We start from the raw sequence: 17,546 nt of genomic DNA, 5'->3' as shown, positions 1-17,546 counted from the left end.
TATAACTTTTTTATGCACTTTTTATGTGACTATATCAGATGTGACTGAATTTAAATGGGAAACCATGAATAAACATTACTTGTTTTTCAATATATTAATTTGTGTAGGTTTAAAATGTGTTATTACCTGCTGCTTAATATATCTTGGTTTAAAAATCTTGCCAACTGAATTTGTAATTGAATATCCCTGCCTTATGGCCTTCCCTGTCCAAACCTCTCTCTCTTTTTTGTCTTTCTGTCTCAATTATAAACTTGGCAACTCTGTTCAATTGCTCTAGTTGGCACTTAGCCTAACATACTTCCAAAGTCCAGACTCCAATGACCTTTGCTCCTGAGGCTGCTTTAACATCGCTGCTGGCCAAGCCCTGGAATAACTAGACAGTGGAGATCGCAGGAGATGACAGGATAAAACAACTTCTGTCTGCTTTTTTTGCACCTTTTGAGCTCTCAATCAACCTTAAACTGTGCCATAGCAGAACACACATGCGAATGACAATGTGGCTCTTTTCTCTGGAGACTTTCTGCAGGATTTAGCTCTACCAAGCTTATCCAAGCTAGTTGAGTCCTTCCACTATAGCAGATCTGATCTCAAAAAGGTACACAAATCCTGCTCCAAGAAAAACATGTCCTTTGTCATTAATGAAAGTGCGTGCAAAATCCTCCAAACTTGAAGTTAAGTAATGGTCCTCATAAGTTTTTTTTTTTTTAATTATTATTAAAGAGAACCTGCTCTGTGATATTGGAGGTTCACTATAAAGCTGATTGTTTGAACCTTAATGTGGTTCCAGGAACAAAAGAAACCTGACCCAATTGTGTCCTTCTTTCTATTGGCAACCTTTTGTCAGATGGCACCTCCTTACCATAGTTAAAAGTATACAAACTGAATATAGTCGGGAGTTAACATGACAAAATGTTTTTCAAAGCAGAGTAAATGACCTAGTAGTTGTAAAATTCCGTGTTATGATGATTTACATGTGCACAGTGAATAAAGCACAGCTAATGGAGCGACCGTATCAAGAACAAATGATGTATCACGCATGCCACCTCTTGGTAATTTTTGCCATATTCATAAAGCAGTAGCCTGCTCTAGGACAACCGCAAACAGTGTTGCAGCACACCTTTTCCTTGGCTCGCACTCTATGCTGTGTGTGCATATATATGTAATTTGCACTGAATCTTAAGTAGAGAAAATACATGTGTAAAGTATTAGTAAGCCAGCACCTTATGTATTGATATTCTTCTTTGCTGCTCCATTAAGATACAAACTCAATTCTGTGACAAATTCTTGGTACGAATTCTGTGACACTGAATCGCTGCAGAATCTCTCTCCTTTTTTTGTACATAAAATAGCAAGTGGCAAGGCATTAAATATGAGATCTTTAAACCACTTTTCACAGAGTTAAAGAACTCTCACATTATGCAAGAAAGACACATAATTTCTTTTAAATTTCTCATTGGTTTGAGATTCTCCTTAAAATACTGGATGCACTGATGCTTCTTTTCAAAAGTCAACTTTCTAGGCACCCAGTGTGCACAGACTGTGCTCATGTTTAATTACTTGTAAAGAATGGAGTCAACTGACCCATAACTAATCCCTGAAGTGTCTGCTATCTCACACACCATCACCCTTCGATTCTTCATTACAAATCACTCCACAGAAACTACATTTTCTTCTGTCATCTGTGTCAAAGGCCCGCTAGATCTTGGGTCAGTATCTAAAAATGTTTGGCCACATTGGAATTCTACAGCCCATCACTTCACTATGACATATAAAAGGGACTTGTCCTGGTACATTTTGTCTAAGTTAAGATGAATCTCCAAAGTAATGTTGTTCACCAGCATTAGAAAATTAATGATAGCTCATTATTTTATTTTGAAAATTACATCATGTACAGTATCTTGATTAACTCTTGAAGCAAGAAACATAAAATATAAGCCATACATTCTAGTGAACTTGTAATTCACATAATTTTAACAAAATCAGCACCTAGATCCAGGATGAAGCTCAAAACCTTTTGAGCAACCTTCCACAGTGTGTATATAAGAAGAGAGAGGTGGAGAAAACACATGCATGAAATACCATCAAATTTATGCAACAATGCAGAAATGACGAAGAGCTGTAGTTAATCTTTTTTTTTTCCCCTGTAAGGCCAAAATTATATATCATAAATAACAAATGTGTTTCCAATATCAATGACTTCTAGAAAATCTACCTGAATTTACATTTTAATCAGACATATTTTTCTTTCTGACAAACTATAACACATAAAATCCTTTAAATCTTTGTCAACAAGCTGATTAAGATGTCAGACTCCATTATGGGGCACATGCATGAACCTCTGGAGACAGTAACAGAGGAGATGATAAAGTCAAACTGATAGCCATCGTGAACAATTCAGTGCATCCACTCTCTGACACACCAGCATTAAATACTTTTAGCAATCAAATTATTCAGCAGAAGTTTGTCAAGTAACACCACTGGGGTTCCTTCATACTTACAAGAATATGCCTGTAAAGTGCTTCACTATGACTTCTTTTTTATCATTAGCCAAATTAGAAGTATTTTTCTCTTTTTATGTAATTCTTGTTTATGCTTGATGGCAGCAGTGTTTTTTATTATATTTATTTTATATATATATATATATATATATATATATATATATATATATATATATATATATATATATATATATATATATATTTCTTGAGTTTATGTCAAAGCTAAAATTCACCTTTGGACAAATATCTGTCTTCCTACTGGGGATTCTCTGTTGTCCCATGTAGGACGATTATTATCATTATGTGAATGTTGTGTGTGCTATAGTGCTAAAAGATATAAATACAGCATAAGGAAAATATTTATTTGCTTGAAATGGAATACAAAACCAAGAAGTGCTACCTTTGACACAGTTAACCTGCTTAACAATACTCTGTCCAATTCTGCACAGGCTGTTAAAATAACTCTATTAAGTACACTTGGAGACATCAGAACATCCACTATGCTTTTCTGACCTTCCACCAGAATATCATTTGCTAAAAGGAAACATGAGATAATTAGAGAGACCACATGATGCGAACACACTACTGACACCAGATAGGTTGACTAGTATTTCTTGATTGCATCAGTTGGCTGGTATAGGATGCAAGATAATCAAGCTCATTACAAGTCTCTAACTCAGATGTTATGCTATAGGCCACAGAGCCAGATCCACATGTGTGTACATGCAAAGTTGTGACCATAGTCAGTTATATTCAGTTTCCTGAGCAGGTACACAATATGAAGCAAATTATTGCCTTGTGGTATCTTGCAATGCCTTAAAATGCCATGGTAGGATGATGACAGACAAGATGGCCACTCATTATTATGTTTAAACCCATTGTTTGTCTTCTTTTGTGGCGTGATGCTTGCTTTTGGAGGGACATATAGCTGTACAGCCAGTGCCCTCATGCCCTTGAGCTGGACTTGGTACCTCAGACATGCTGCATAGAGCATTTCCACACATGACCTCTGGTCAGCTCCTTTCCTGAATATCTAACTCTTTAAATGTGTATAACTATAGCCATTAAAGGCTACACTGCTTTTAATAAATCACCTATTCTATAGTAGTCTTCTCATCCCATAATTTATTATTAGGTGAAGCAGGAAGAGTATTTCAGGTACAGACAAAAGAAGTGATTGTTTAAACATGGGGAAAAATGGTGGCTTAGGGACTGTATAGTGGTGTTCAACAAGACTGGCATAGAATCATATTTACATTTACCTATTTGGCTGATACCTTTATCCAAGGTGGCTTACAACATTTATGATACAATTGGCTACATTTCCTTTTCCAGTTGGAGCACAGGCAGGTCAAGTGATTGCTCATGGTTGCACAGTGTCAATAGTGGGGTGTGACCCCACAACCTCAGAGTTTGAAGTCCAAAGCCTTAAACCATTACACCACACTGTCTCTTCTATTAAGCAGCAATGGAAGGTTTGTTTCAGTGTGTTGACCAGGGGTAAACCCTGGTCCTGGAGGACATGTGTGAGTGCAGATTTTCATTCCAACCAGTTTCATAATTAGAAGCCAGGCCTAGCAGGTAATGAAATTTAGTATTTAATTATCAGACTTCTTAATGCTTTTATTCACAATTTACAGAATATTCAATTCATCCATTTTCTAAAGCTACCAAATCCAATATTCTGTGGTTGCATTGAGCAACTCTAAAGACAACCCTGGATGCTGCATCAGTTCAGCAAACTTACAGCAGAGTTACTGCATATTTAGTTATCTAGTTCATTCTGTCCTCTGGATAACTGTTCATTGTACATTTAGCTTTTGGTCAAGTCAAGAGAACTTTTTTGTATTGGGTTAATACATGAACTTCGGGGAAGAACTCTTAAAGAAATGAAGCACCCATGTTTGAAAAAGCCTTTCTTTCAGGAGTTATGTCCCTATTTGGGTTCCCCATCCCTTCCAGAACTTATTTGTAAATTATATAACCTTTTATTAAATTGAATGCATTATTAAAAAACTTGGTCAAAAGAAGAGAAAGAATACAACACAGTGCTAAGTAAATTAATGAATGAGAGGAGTTAAGAAGACTAATGAGTTGTGGGTGGACTTGAGTCCTCATGACTCATTGGCTGTCTTTATAAAATACAAACTGCTAGAGAAATACCAGAGGAGCACAATACTAATTAATGCAATTTTCCATAATGAAATTTGTTAGAAAATGCTTAGGTATTCCAGACATTATGAGGTTTTGGATTTACACTAGAAAATGTTTGTATGAGTAGTGTTGCCTTTGATCACATCTTTACAGATTTAAAGAACTGATATTTTCCCTTGTTAACTCCATACATCCTGCATTTCATTTAAGATAACATACATTAGCTTTTTATGCTACTGACAAGCTCTTTTAAAGGTTCAAAGAATTTACCAGTGTTTAAGAGAATTAACAATTCTAATTTTCATTTAAATTTCTAAGAACTGAAGATCTCTGCCATGAACTCTACACCACAATGCAATGCTTTTCTGTGGGTCATTTTCTCTTTCTCCTCAAATATTTGTGAAATCTCACTGAATACACCAAAAACCTAAAGACACGCAGTTTATAGGATAACTGCTAATTGAATTTTTCTAGTATGATTGAATTCTACTAATGTAAATAAGGACTGCGTCTGTATAAAAAGTTGCTCATGCCGGGATGTTTAGAGAACCCAGTTAGGATTACATGTTTGGATTATGGAAAAAATTAGAGCACCTTGTAGAAACCCACATGAAGACCATGAGCTCTTGTAATCTTCTGGAAAACAGGATCTTTGCTCCCCCAGAGGCATGAAACACCACTACTGCACCATCAGGACACTCTGTGAATCTACCCATCTGTGACGAGAGGTCCATGGCAAAGTGCAGTTTTTAAATAAATAATCATGACCCAGAGCATACAGGCTACTGTCAGGTGAGGGTATGTGCCAGCACACTTCACTCTGGGGTTGATTGGGGTGATTGGCAGATCACACACAAACATGCAAATACAAACGGATCAGTCAGGTGCCTAATTCACACCTCAAGGGAGGCAGCAAATCACACCTGTGCCCAATTTAGGCCATATAGAAGGAAGCCCGCATTGCAGAGAGGGGACGAAAAGAGAAAAAGAAACAACAGAAACAGAGAGAAACAGATAGCCAGGTGGTGAAGAAGGACAAGCCAGGCTGCGAATGAGTGAGAGGCAGCGTAGTCATTAGTCCTGCAGAGGAGCAAAGAATCGGTTCTATAGCGGCAGATCATCCTCGCTGATTATTAGAAAGGTGGGTATGATTGCAGTAGAGTCCAACCCCAGGGATCCAAGGTACACCAGGGGAGTGCAAAGGAAGACAGGATGACAACCAACCCCAAGCTTGAGGCAGCCAAGATGGGGTTCAGTGAAGAGGACCGCCAGCCGAATGAGTTATGGGTGAGCCGGGGAGACGAAGAGGGAGTTGTGCTGGGCTTGTCTGGGATCAGAGAAAGAACATTAAAGACCCAGTGACTGTGTGTGGTTTTAGATGGATTTTAACTCTGAATTTTTACTCACGGACTATCACTGGTTTTAATGGTTTATTTATTTATTTATTGATTGACTTTATGAAACCCTCAGCTGTTTACATTTTGAGTGAATTTTAATGAAAGCACTGTAACACTTTTGCACCAACCCCTTGCTGAATGTATGTGACCTCATTTGCCTAGCTCATCCTGGTCTATGACTATCAACGTTTACAGATTGAAGTGGCTCCTTGAAGCAACCAGGGGGTGTGGAGATGACTCGGACCATCACAACATCCATCCATCCATCCATTTTATAAGCCCATTCTTAGAGCGCATGCAGTTTATACATTAACAGGTTGGAAATTAAACACAGGTCCCTAGAGTTGTCTGGCATTGCAGAATTGTGTCACCTTGCCAAGACTGACAAGCTTGTTGCTGCTTGGAGGCCGTGTGATGTAGTAGATAAGACACCACATTTTAAACCAAAAGTCTGCTAGTTTAATGCCCACCTCTTTCCTCACTGTGTGATCTTGAGCATGTCAGTAAACTAGCCTATACTTCAACAGTAACAAAAAAATCTTTAAAGATTGTAGTACAATTTTATGTTTTGAGCTGCCATGTATAAAGGTGTCAGCTAAATCAAGTCGAAGGCTGATAATGCAAGTAGTTTCCACATAGATAATGACAAGCCATTCAGATTAAATGCAGGGAGATAACTTAGTAAAGACCTCATCATTTTGACAACATGTGCCATTGCCCATCCATCCATTCTCTACAAACATAAACAATTAGTAGTGCAAGTAGTCTGAACAGAGAAAAGAAAATGACACCCTACACGTTAAAGCCAATACCCTAGATCTACCTTGTAACTGAATCTGTTTGCTTTTTAATCCCACGTGAATACTAAGAGGTCATGAAACTTCCACAAAGACAGTAACTAACTAAGGTCCCTAGAGTTGTGAAACAGCACAATGATGCCTTACAGAAAGATCAATGCCCCATTCATCCATCCATCCATCTTACAAATTCATATGAGCACCTCGAGGATATGCACTCTCCACTGAGGTCAAGCTGGGAATCAAACCCAGGCAATTGATCTACTGCACCCCCAATATCACCTTGTGGAGAAACATAAACATTGGGCGAGGATTCAATCTCTATGACCACAATGAGCAGCCAGGACATCTCTGTAGCTCTGAAGCATTACCACTGTATCACTGTGCTTCACAATGAATACATACTGATCCATCCATTCACTAAATTCGCTGAGGCCAAGTTTAGGGACATGAGGGAACAGAGCTTATCCCAGAAACACTGACCCCAAGACATATTCTTTGATTACAGATACAATATCAAAAATGTCTGTGTTGTTAAAAGATAAGCAACGGATGTCTATTGAAAGAATGCAATGTAAAACAGAATACTTTGTCCATAGTGTACACTTTATTTTAGCTTTTTGAAGTATTTTAATTGCAGTTCACTGGGAGTTTGAGGTACTTTTGCATTTGATTAATTTTTGCTCTGTTAAAAGAAAAAAAAATCATTGAGATTGCTTAAAATGCCTTGATCTGTGCCGTTTCAGCCACTGCCCTATATATTTCATGTCTCCGTATGAGACACCTAAACAATCTTATTGGATACCTGACTGTTCTATTTTTAACACACGCGGCACATACTGTCTGGACACCCCAGGAGGATTTATACATGGTGTCACAATAGACTACATAACAATGTGGGAAACAGCTAAATAAATAATTATAAAGGCACCGGAGAAGCAAAAAAAAGACCAGCAGTATTTGAACAATGCTTTGCATTTTCATTTCAAGCAGATGTACTATACCTCAGAACATGAACTGTGACAGACGAATGTAATTATTCCATATTCAGGACAAAATAATTAGTATTCAGACCATTAATTCCCAGGTTTTATACTGTCTGGGGATGATTTGGCATCATTTCTAATTCCAGCAGGTGTGGGTTTTAAACAAGCATTATACTACGAACCTGTCACCCATTATAAAGTCTGACCTCGGATGATTGCATTTTTCTGTCTCCTTTTTTATAATGAATCCACCATTAGTATTATTAAACAGAGTAAAATTGTCAATGCATGTTTAACATAATGGCTTTATGTGATATTGTTGTTCCATTATTTTCTGTGTTCAGCACTCTGTCTGCAAAAAAGCTGATGCCGTTAACACTTTCTGTCACTCACTTGCAATTTTAAAGCACTGTAACCCATCATGTGACTGTCTCTTAACCTCCTGCCATTGCTGATTCATTGAAGAAGACAAATTTGTGAGCTTGTAGAGTGGGGCACACAGGCCCCGCCTCCCAGGCAATGGTCTGCGAGGTTGCAACATCTACAGATGATGCTCTGTTAAGGGAAATGCTACAGTAGCAGGTCCTGTGCACAGAGGTGTTCAGCTTCAGAGAAGCAGAGGAACTAAATGACCTCCGCAAGAAACAGACACATGTTAGAGAGACTGAAAGCTTCTTTTATTTGCTGCAGCACCTGGGAATAGATCTTTTACATTTTTTTTATATCCAGCTCATAAGGTTAAGCCAAGGAGGATTTTTTTTTTTTTTAAACACGCTCAAGGCAGCAAGTTGGACGGCAAGTTCCAGTGTAAACTGAAGCTGAAGTTTTCTGCCAGAATCAACTGTCTTTTGGGGTTTTATTTGGAAGGAGTACCGGCCATTCAGAGATGAGCAGCTGTAGAAAGCGGTGTAAGCGTGAAATATTTAAATTTGCACAATATCTTTTTAGGCTGATCACTGGTACACTTCACACAGGTAATGTTGATTTTTTTTATTTATTTTTTATTGTGTTTACCATGTTGATGAAAGTTGATCCTCTGTTATTTTTAGCCTGAATATGGAGTTTAAAGTGCACAGTTACTAGGATGAGTAAGCTTTGTTGTGAATATGCTTTTGCTAGTTTATTTTATTGCCACTGCTGTATATACAACTTTCTTTTAAAATTATGACTGCATGCATTCTGGAGTCTGAACACAGAAGAGACAAGCCAGGCATACAATTCTTGATATTCTCCAGGTCACTCAGCAGCAACCTAATAACTTCTTAGGCAGGCAGTTGAGGCGGATATTGACATCCAATAGCTGCCGTATAAGATACATAGTGTAGACGGTGCAACACTAAAGCATCCTTTGAATACTTTACAAGCAGACCACAAACCCTGGAAAAAATCATTCCATTATTCTGCTCAGTACTCTGCAAGTTTTCTTTAATTTTTCTTTTGCATGAAGATTTTTCATTATGGCTTTACTGAGTTAGAAAAGTTAATACGTTAGAGAAGATACCATACTAAATCATTAATGACTGATAATAGTGGAGCTTAAACAAGAAAAGCTAATTGCTTAATGGTATTGTACATACTGAATGGAACTAAAAGACTGTTTACAACAACAGGTTAAAAAGTGTCTTGGCAGGGTAGGTAAAAGTAAACTGGTGTAATCAGCTTTTTTATTGCTATATGGATCATAGTTTTGCTTTTGTTAAAATTCACATAGTACTGTTCACAAAATTGGAGATTTACGAGTCCCATGTAAATATATATTGATTTTATATATAAAACCTTCATACAGTTTCTTCTGGCTTTTACAAGATCTTGTTGTACTCTCACTTGGGCAACAGTAATCCTATTTAGCAATCACTGCGGTGTTCAAACTATGAGTTTAACTTTTGAAACTTTTCAATGTATTTACACATATAAAACAGGATGGCAAATTCATTTTTTCCTGTATAGTTAGCCTTTTTCTGGTATGAAAATCATTGGAATATATTAATGAATGCAAGAACTGAATGTTTTTCATGATGTGAAAACAAAGCTATTCTATCTAGCAATCCCCAGGGTGGCCATAACAAGATTTTAGCAGACCATGACTTTGTGACATTTCTTGGTCTGGATGCAGAATCGAGCTGGTGTTTGGCTGGATCAATCACTAAAAAAGTCCAATAATTTTCGGTGTGGCTGAGTTTTTACATCACATACAAATCACAAAGATGTACTGAAGACTTTAATACAACTACAGATTATACAGTGAACTATAAAAGTGGAAAATTAAAGTGCATATCAGTGGAGTACAGTGATAATTCATCATTTACTGTTCAAGAAAATTCAAAAGATGCTTCTCTGTGGCTTTGCTACCACCTTTAACACTTGCAATCTGGAAAACTAACTTTTATTAATTACAATTTTGAAACTGGGCACTACTCTCCGAGAACTACCATTTGGGATTTTACTTTACTTTTTTTGGTTGCAAGTAAAGTCATTTTTTGTTGCAAATTCCGAGATATCACAAAAGTTCTTGGAAAGGTTGAGAAACCCCTGCATGAGGTACTCAAACCTATGAAGACCACAGTTTGAAAATCCCACAAGAAGCTGACTGCAAAAGTATGTTAAGAGCTTTGCATCCATTTACTATGTACAGTAGATTTCTGTAATCATTTATGTTTGCTTGTATTTAAAGGCACATTGACTGACTGACCGACTGACATTTTAACATCAACAGAACCAACACGCATACACAAACTGTGTCTACTAAAAGACTATGAGTAATGCCTGCACAGCTGATTACTCCTCAATGGGTACTCACTAGCTTTGTTCCTGCATATAACCCTGAATTAAAGTCTGACACACATTGGTCCCCAGCAGTAACCTGGATGTGTGGAGGCTGAAGCACATTGTTTAATGTCACTTTCCAGCTCCTACTGTGATGTTCTGTCTGTTAGGGTTATCCTCCACAGCTTGCTCACCCTATGGACAAGAAAGTGGCAATCTCTCCACGCTATGTGTCCTGTAACTACTTTATTACTCAATCTATAAACAAAACAATATTTGCACACGAGGTGCAAGACATAATTACCCCAAAATCCTGCCGACCACACCAATTGTTTTGTCTTGGAGGGGTCCTAGGATGACAATATTCTCAGCATCTCAGATTGTTTATTACATGGACCAGGACTGGATGTCCCAAAACACCACTATAGCTCTCATATTTACTCTTAACAGCCTGTTGCAAAGCAACTAAAGCAGGGGAGGGGAGAAGGGTTACACTTTTATTCTTATATTGTTATTTTAACATTCTGTGACTTAAAATTAATAAATGTGCCCAAAACAGAAGCAAAATCTCAAGTGTAAGAAAATAATATCAATACAACCTGGATGAGTAGCAATTCATCCTGTTAGGGGCCTAGCTATGCAACATACCTAGATAACCAAGTGGATCTTTGTCTTCGTAATCTAATTGGTCTCTGATTTGGGATGGTTTCTGAATAGAATAATGGAGTCAGACAGAAAATCTGAGTTTCTCTATGGGCCTAAACTCATGCCGATCTTGTGTTTCTTTGAAGTACCTCTTGGGCTAACAGGAAATCATAGCTTAGGGTCAACTCTACTGGTTCAGACCTCTGTTTATACAGGATTTATGTCCTTGAAATGTTATACCAACCCAACCCTTCACTGCAGCCCAGGCTACGTCAGACTTGTTTTATACGTTCTTGCATGTTTACAACTTCCATATAAAGGTCAGCTTACTGGTTCTGATCTGATATGTGGCGAGTTGTATAAGCTTCTCCAGTTCCCTTTACTGTTAGATTGTAAACTGCCTGGCCATTCTAATTTAAGATTATACATTTAGATAAAATTGAAACAATGTATGCATATTGTCAGAAGGTTGCTTCCTTACTTCAAGCAACTAATTCAGACTTGTCCATTAAAGAGATTTTATAAAGAAATACACAGCAACAAATTGAAACAACAGTCAAACATTAACAAACCAATGTTTCAGAAAACAAACACATTTTGTGTAGTCCCTAACTCAGTTCACTTCTCTTCAATCCCAATTACATATACACACCAAATAAATTCTAAAAGTCTCCAAAATCACATAGATAATATAAACAAAAAACTCTCTTGGCTTTGCTGACTACCCTTCATTGATCCTTAGGTAAATGCATATATTGATCAAGTATATGTTATGACAGACGGCTGAGAGCCTTGCCCGGTCAGTACGGCTTTCTAGTGGACATATCCACAGCAATACCTCCCCCGGGATGCGAGAGGGCAGTCTCCCTGGATTGCATTGGGGCTCGTGGTCACCACCAGGTTGTGCCTGGACAGTCCCGGAGCCATGGACTGCAGCACTTCTGCCACACCCGGAAGTGCTGCCAGAAGAGGATCTGAGAACATGTAGAGTACTTCCAGGGACCTTTACAGCACTTCCGCCACACTCAGAAGTGCTGCCGGAGGAAGATCAGAGTGCACCTGGACTGCTTCTGGGTGCACTGTAAAAGAGGCTGTCTAACTCCATTCCAGGAGCCGGAGTTGGGATGTGGAGGACAGAGCTTGTGAGGAGAGGAGAGGAGTGGAAGCGGCAGAAGAGAAAGGAAAAAGAACATTGCTAAGTGTTGTGTACTGTGTATTGTACTGGGAAGTGGGGAGCTGAGAAACAGAGCTGACCTACGAAAGTTGTTTTCAGTTGTGTCTCAGTACTTGTGTGTGTGTCAGGGGCTAGTTTTCCACAATGCCTTTTATGTGTTAACCTGAAATATCATAAACTGTGGCCACCTTTTAGCTCAACGTAGAACTACTTTCTTGCAATACAGCAGGGTTACTATTGATTGTCTGCATGGTGACCCTGTTGTGTACAACAGAAACTGGGGTGAGAAAGTCTTCATGGTACTGTACCTGTTATCTTCACCGTGGCTGAGGTTCTGTGGTTCTTGTCCACACTAGCTTAGGTAAAGAATTGTAGTTTGCCACTGTAAGAATTTTCAAGTATGAATGCTGCTCTGTCTTGGATGTGGGTAGCTTGTGCTTAAATCAAGACAGAAATGTAACAGTATAGGGTTGTTGAAATGACCTTTACTGCTGTGGAAGATCAGCCTGTCTACAGTCAGATACAGGACACACATGTTTAATTTTTCTTCTCCTTTTAACACACAACACCTTACACAGTTCTTAAATCAACCTCAATAATGCTCAGAGCCCTTTTCTCTCCTTTTCTCTTTCCTGTCTTTCATCTTCTCTGCCTCCCTCACCCCTCCACTTGCAAGTTCCGTCCTCTGCTTCCCGGCTCTGGCTCCCAGAATGGAGTGATGCAGCCCCTTTTATATTGTTGCTAAATGTGCTCCAGGTGCTCCTTGATGATCTTCCTGTAGCACTTCCTGATGTTGCGGAAGTGCTGCTTGGGCAACCGGAAGCACTCCAGGTGAGCCTGGATTCTTTTCCGGCAGCACTTCCTGGTGTGGCGGAAGTGCAGCATTTAATGGTTCCGGAATTGTCTAAGCGCCCTCTCGTGTCTCAGGTGAAGTATTGCCTCTCTCCCTGTCTTCTCATCCTCTAGGCATCCCAGCTGGGCAAGAGCCACAGCCATCCGCCACACTGCTTACAGTCTTGTTATTAGGATTTATTCTTAAGGTTTACATTTCATCTTTGAAATCAATTGAAGAAAAATTAGCCCAACCTTGTTCTAGATGAAGGTTGTAATGTATACTGAAAAAAAGTGTTACGTTTCTGACTTTAAAGTGAGGAATCTGGCAGGTAAATTCTTTGTCGCATTTGTTTATCTACATTCCCCACATTTGTTCTATATGTGTATTTGGATTTCTGCTTTTAATTGTATTCTGGGAGTCCTGTGTGTTTAGTATTCTTAGCTGTCGCTTAAAGAAAAAGCAGAAAGCTATCCCTTGGTATGCTTATTTCTTTCCACAAGCGCACAATTGGATTATTGTTTTTATAGTTTCAAACTTTGTATTGACAGATTATTGATTTTTTTAATTTATTGGTTAATTGTTTATTGTTAAAACATTCTAATTAATAGACATCTTTAATAAACTGAAGGCAAGCAAGATCATATGTTGAATCTCCCAGGGGTAAAGATACAGTATGAAATTAAACAATAAATAAGAGGTCTAGGATGAAAATTTGACAGAGAAAATGTTTGTGTAGCTACCGGGATGCACTTTTCTGATATGGGATGAAAGGTTTTGCATTTCAGGTTCAAATATTAAAGCATTTATGTTTAAAATTAGTGAAAAATACAAGATGTGCTTTTCAGTTTGTGCCCTTTTGTGAGTGTATAACTTGTTGCATGTTGGTCTGGCACTGCTCTTCTCATGCTTTTGCTTAGTATTTTTTTTTCCTTAGTCAAACTTCCCAATAGTTATTGGTGCTGCTGAGTGTTTTTGCACATTGCACTCTAATCACAAAGATATGTTGATTACATAAATTAAACTTTGGATGGGAACTAAAATATAACAGACAAATAGAAATACTGTAAATATGTATCTAGCTGCACATAATATAGCATCTTGCACTGTTCCAGAAAGCTTCTCTCCATCACTTTGTTTACTGTTTGTAGATGTCAGATTTTATTCAAAGCATTGCCTCCCATGTGTAGTTTTAAAACATTTTCGACTTGTTGAGTCACAAGTCTACTGCAGTTAAAGGATGCAGTCCAGTTTGGTGTTATGACAATTCAATATGATTTGGAAACCTGAAGCTATAACAATAATGCATTGAACTACATATTAAAGAAGTCAGAAGAAATTATTTGTTTCCAGTTGTGGCTTGTGATATATATTGTGAAAAGAACAATTTGCACTTCAGTACTTTTAAATCTGAGAAAACGAACTAGAATAAGTTGTTTCCTTTAACCTTTTAACACCGCCTTTAGCATTCTTGGTTGAAATGGAAAAACACCTGCAGCCAAGTCCTCAGCCTTCTTCTGAGTTTTGGCATAAGTGGGAACTGAATAACCATTGACTCGTAACACTGAAGTCTGTGAAAGACAGGCATTGCATCACTGCTGAAGTGTCCTTGACCTGTTTAAACTAACACAAAATATCAGGCTAAAAATATATCTGCACCCTACTGGTGTATAAAGTGAAAGACTAAATTCTGTAAAAATGTTAACAGGTAACACTGACAGCATTAACAAGCAGTACTGTCTGGACTGGAATAAAGAGTGTGATTAAGCAACCTTCTTCTGCACTTTACAGGACAGACAAAGTGATGTCTCTAATTCATCCATCCATTGTCTAACCCGCTGAATCCAAATAGGGTCACGGGGGTGTCTCTAATTCATCTTCCTGCAAATCTATCACTATAGCAGAGCATCCAAAGAGTTTTGTTTGAGGCTATGAATACTAGCAGCATTTTCTGATTTTAGATTAAATGAAAGATTTAGACTCTTTCCAAATATCCATCCATCAGCTTTCAAATGTCCTTAATCCACCATCAGAGGCATTTGGGCACAGTCAAATACACATACCTGCCATTCACTAAGGGGACAAATTTTCAATCATCAGTTGACCTACCATAGCAAGCACATCTTAAGAACATTGGCGAACACTCAATAAAACACACAATCATTGGAAGAACATACAAATTGAAGGAGCCAGGATTTAAATCTAGTCTCCCAGAGCTGTAACACAGCAAAACTAGACATTGAGCCACCCTACTCTTTTCGTTTAACGTCAGCACATCTATTTTATGTCCTTTAACTTCTATTGCGTTCAAATTTTCATAATGCATATCAAAATGGCTAAGCAGATGCTTTCACTTTTATGTAAACATAGCCCTTTAAGGACACCAGCATTTCACTTTATCTGCACTCTTTTGTAAAATGTTAGACATTTACAAGGGGTCCACCAGCAAGGCCACACTTTGTTTTATATTAAGTTGCCTAAGGTGAAATAGGTTTACTCCGTAAATTATATTAATGTATCTCATTGCAGGCGCCACAGTGGTAGCGCTGCTGCCTCACAGTTAGGAGACCGAAGTTTGCTTCCCAGGTCCTCCCTGCATGGAGTCTGCATGGTCTCCCCGTGTCTGCGTGGGTTTCCTCTGAAGTCCAAAACACAGTCCAAAGACATGCAAGTTAGGGGCATTGGCGATCCTAAATTGTCCTCAGTGTGTGCTTGGTGTGTGTGGGTGTGTGTGCCCTGCGGTGGGCTGGCACCCTGCCCAGGGTTTGTTTCCTGCCTTGTGCCCTGTGTTGCCTGGGATTGGTTCAAGCAGAGCCCCATGACCCTGTAGTTAAGATATAGTGGGTTGCATAATGGATGGATGGATGGATGTCTCTTATTGCTTTTATACACCAAGACCAATGACCAGTAGCACATTCTTTGGCCCACAATTCACACAAAATAGCAAACATTCTAATATCTTTGGAATATTTTAATTGCACATCTTTGTGTCCTTTATGGTAGCGCAACAAAGATTTTTTTTTTTTAAGAATTAACACATTTGCTGTACCTTCCTACTTCATTCTTCGATCTCACAAACATTGTTATGATGTACAAACTCTACACAGATAAGCAGTGTGGGATCTGAAACTACAGCACTGGCCTGGTGAGGCTGTGGCACTAACCACTGTGCCACCATGCTACCCATTAAAAATGGAGAAAGGTCCAAACAAAAAAGTATCCATTTTTTGCTTATTAAAAACAATAAAATAATGCTTTTGCTATTTATATACTATGTAAACAGAGAGTATGAATGTAAATGTGTGTGTGTGTTACTTTTATATTTATTTATATACACATAACATGAGGGTTATTGTATATTTAAGACAGAAATGTTTATTTAATGTGGATAAACAGTTTAATGAATCATTTCAAAGTTCAAAAATTTGTTTTGCTCCTTGCGATTTCTTGCACTTAATCAAAAGGGATCTGCGACTACTCAAGTCATAGAGATATGGAATAAAGCCAAATTCACAAACAAGCAATGTATAAACTAAATATACTTAATGTTGTAAAAGGTAAAACAAAAATTAAATATATCACTTTGTTTAAAAACTTAAGACTTAAGCAAACAGCCCAACAAGCTGAAGCAAATACAAAGTTGGCAAACAGCTATCAGGATGTTTTGAATATTTTGATAAAATGTATTCCCTTCAGAAGGAACACTCTAGATCAGATTAAATGACAACTTTGTTATAGTGCAGCTACAGCAGAAATAATGCCTACGTGGTATGGAGATAGTTTTGCACTAATATAACTTTATTTCTGCAGGGAAAAATTGAAATGAAATGAATACTCCATAATAACATTGAATGTTGCATTCCAGATTGCGGCAGCAGATGAAGTATTTGCCCTCTTCCCAGTGCTTCAGTGTCTGGAGAACTCTTTCTGTTACAAACTCACTTTTGAGAATTGAAAGCTCATTTCATGCCATGCTTAGAAGGCACAATAAAATCCTCAGATTCATGGCAGCTGAAAGTGTGCTTCTATTGTCTTTGCAGAAAATGTCAAGGAAGAAAAGCCTACGAAATTCAACCATACGATACTTTGACAAGGATTTTGAAAAATGCATATTTATGATGTGACTGGTTCGCTGCATCGAAGGGAGTGTAGTAAAAGGTTTTTAAGAACGTAATGAGACCTTTAGCTCTTTTTGTTCTGTGTCAAAGCTTAAATCTTGTGAATTTGTAAAAAGGGCTGTTGATTTGTTATAGATATTACTTAATGGATGAGTGGATTGTGTTGTGAAAAGATAAGCAAG

The 17,546-nt window shown here is 38.0% G+C and overlaps 1 protein-coding gene across 3 annotated transcripts in view; it reads left to right on the top strand.

The window, feature by feature from the left end:
• kcnip4a (potassium voltage-gated channel interacting protein 4a) overlaps positions 1-17,546 on the top strand; it is a 1,100,580-nt gene that overhangs the window by 171,085 nt on the left and 911,949 nt on the right. The window contains exon 1 of one of the 3 annotated variants that reach the window (XM_039751575.1): positions 8,407-8,806. The exons of the other annotated variants lie outside the window; for them this stretch is intronic. Within the exon in view, the coding sequence (XP_039607509.1) occupies positions 8,719-8,806 (88 nt within the window). The 5' untranslated portion in view covers positions 8,407-8,718. Of the gene's footprint in view, positions 1-8,406; positions 8,807-17,546 lie in introns of those variants that run through there. 3 annotated transcript variants of the gene reach the window in all.

This window comes from Polypterus senegalus, chromosome 4 (assembly GCF_016835505.1).
Source record: "Polypterus senegalus isolate Bchr_013 chromosome 4, ASM1683550v1, whole genome shotgun sequence".
Lineage (NCBI taxonomy): Eukaryota > Metazoa > Chordata > Cladistia > Polypteriformes > Polypteridae > Polypterus > Polypterus senegalus.
Note: the sequence above shows the minus strand (reverse complement) of the source record. Positions and strands in the feature narration are given on the sequence as shown.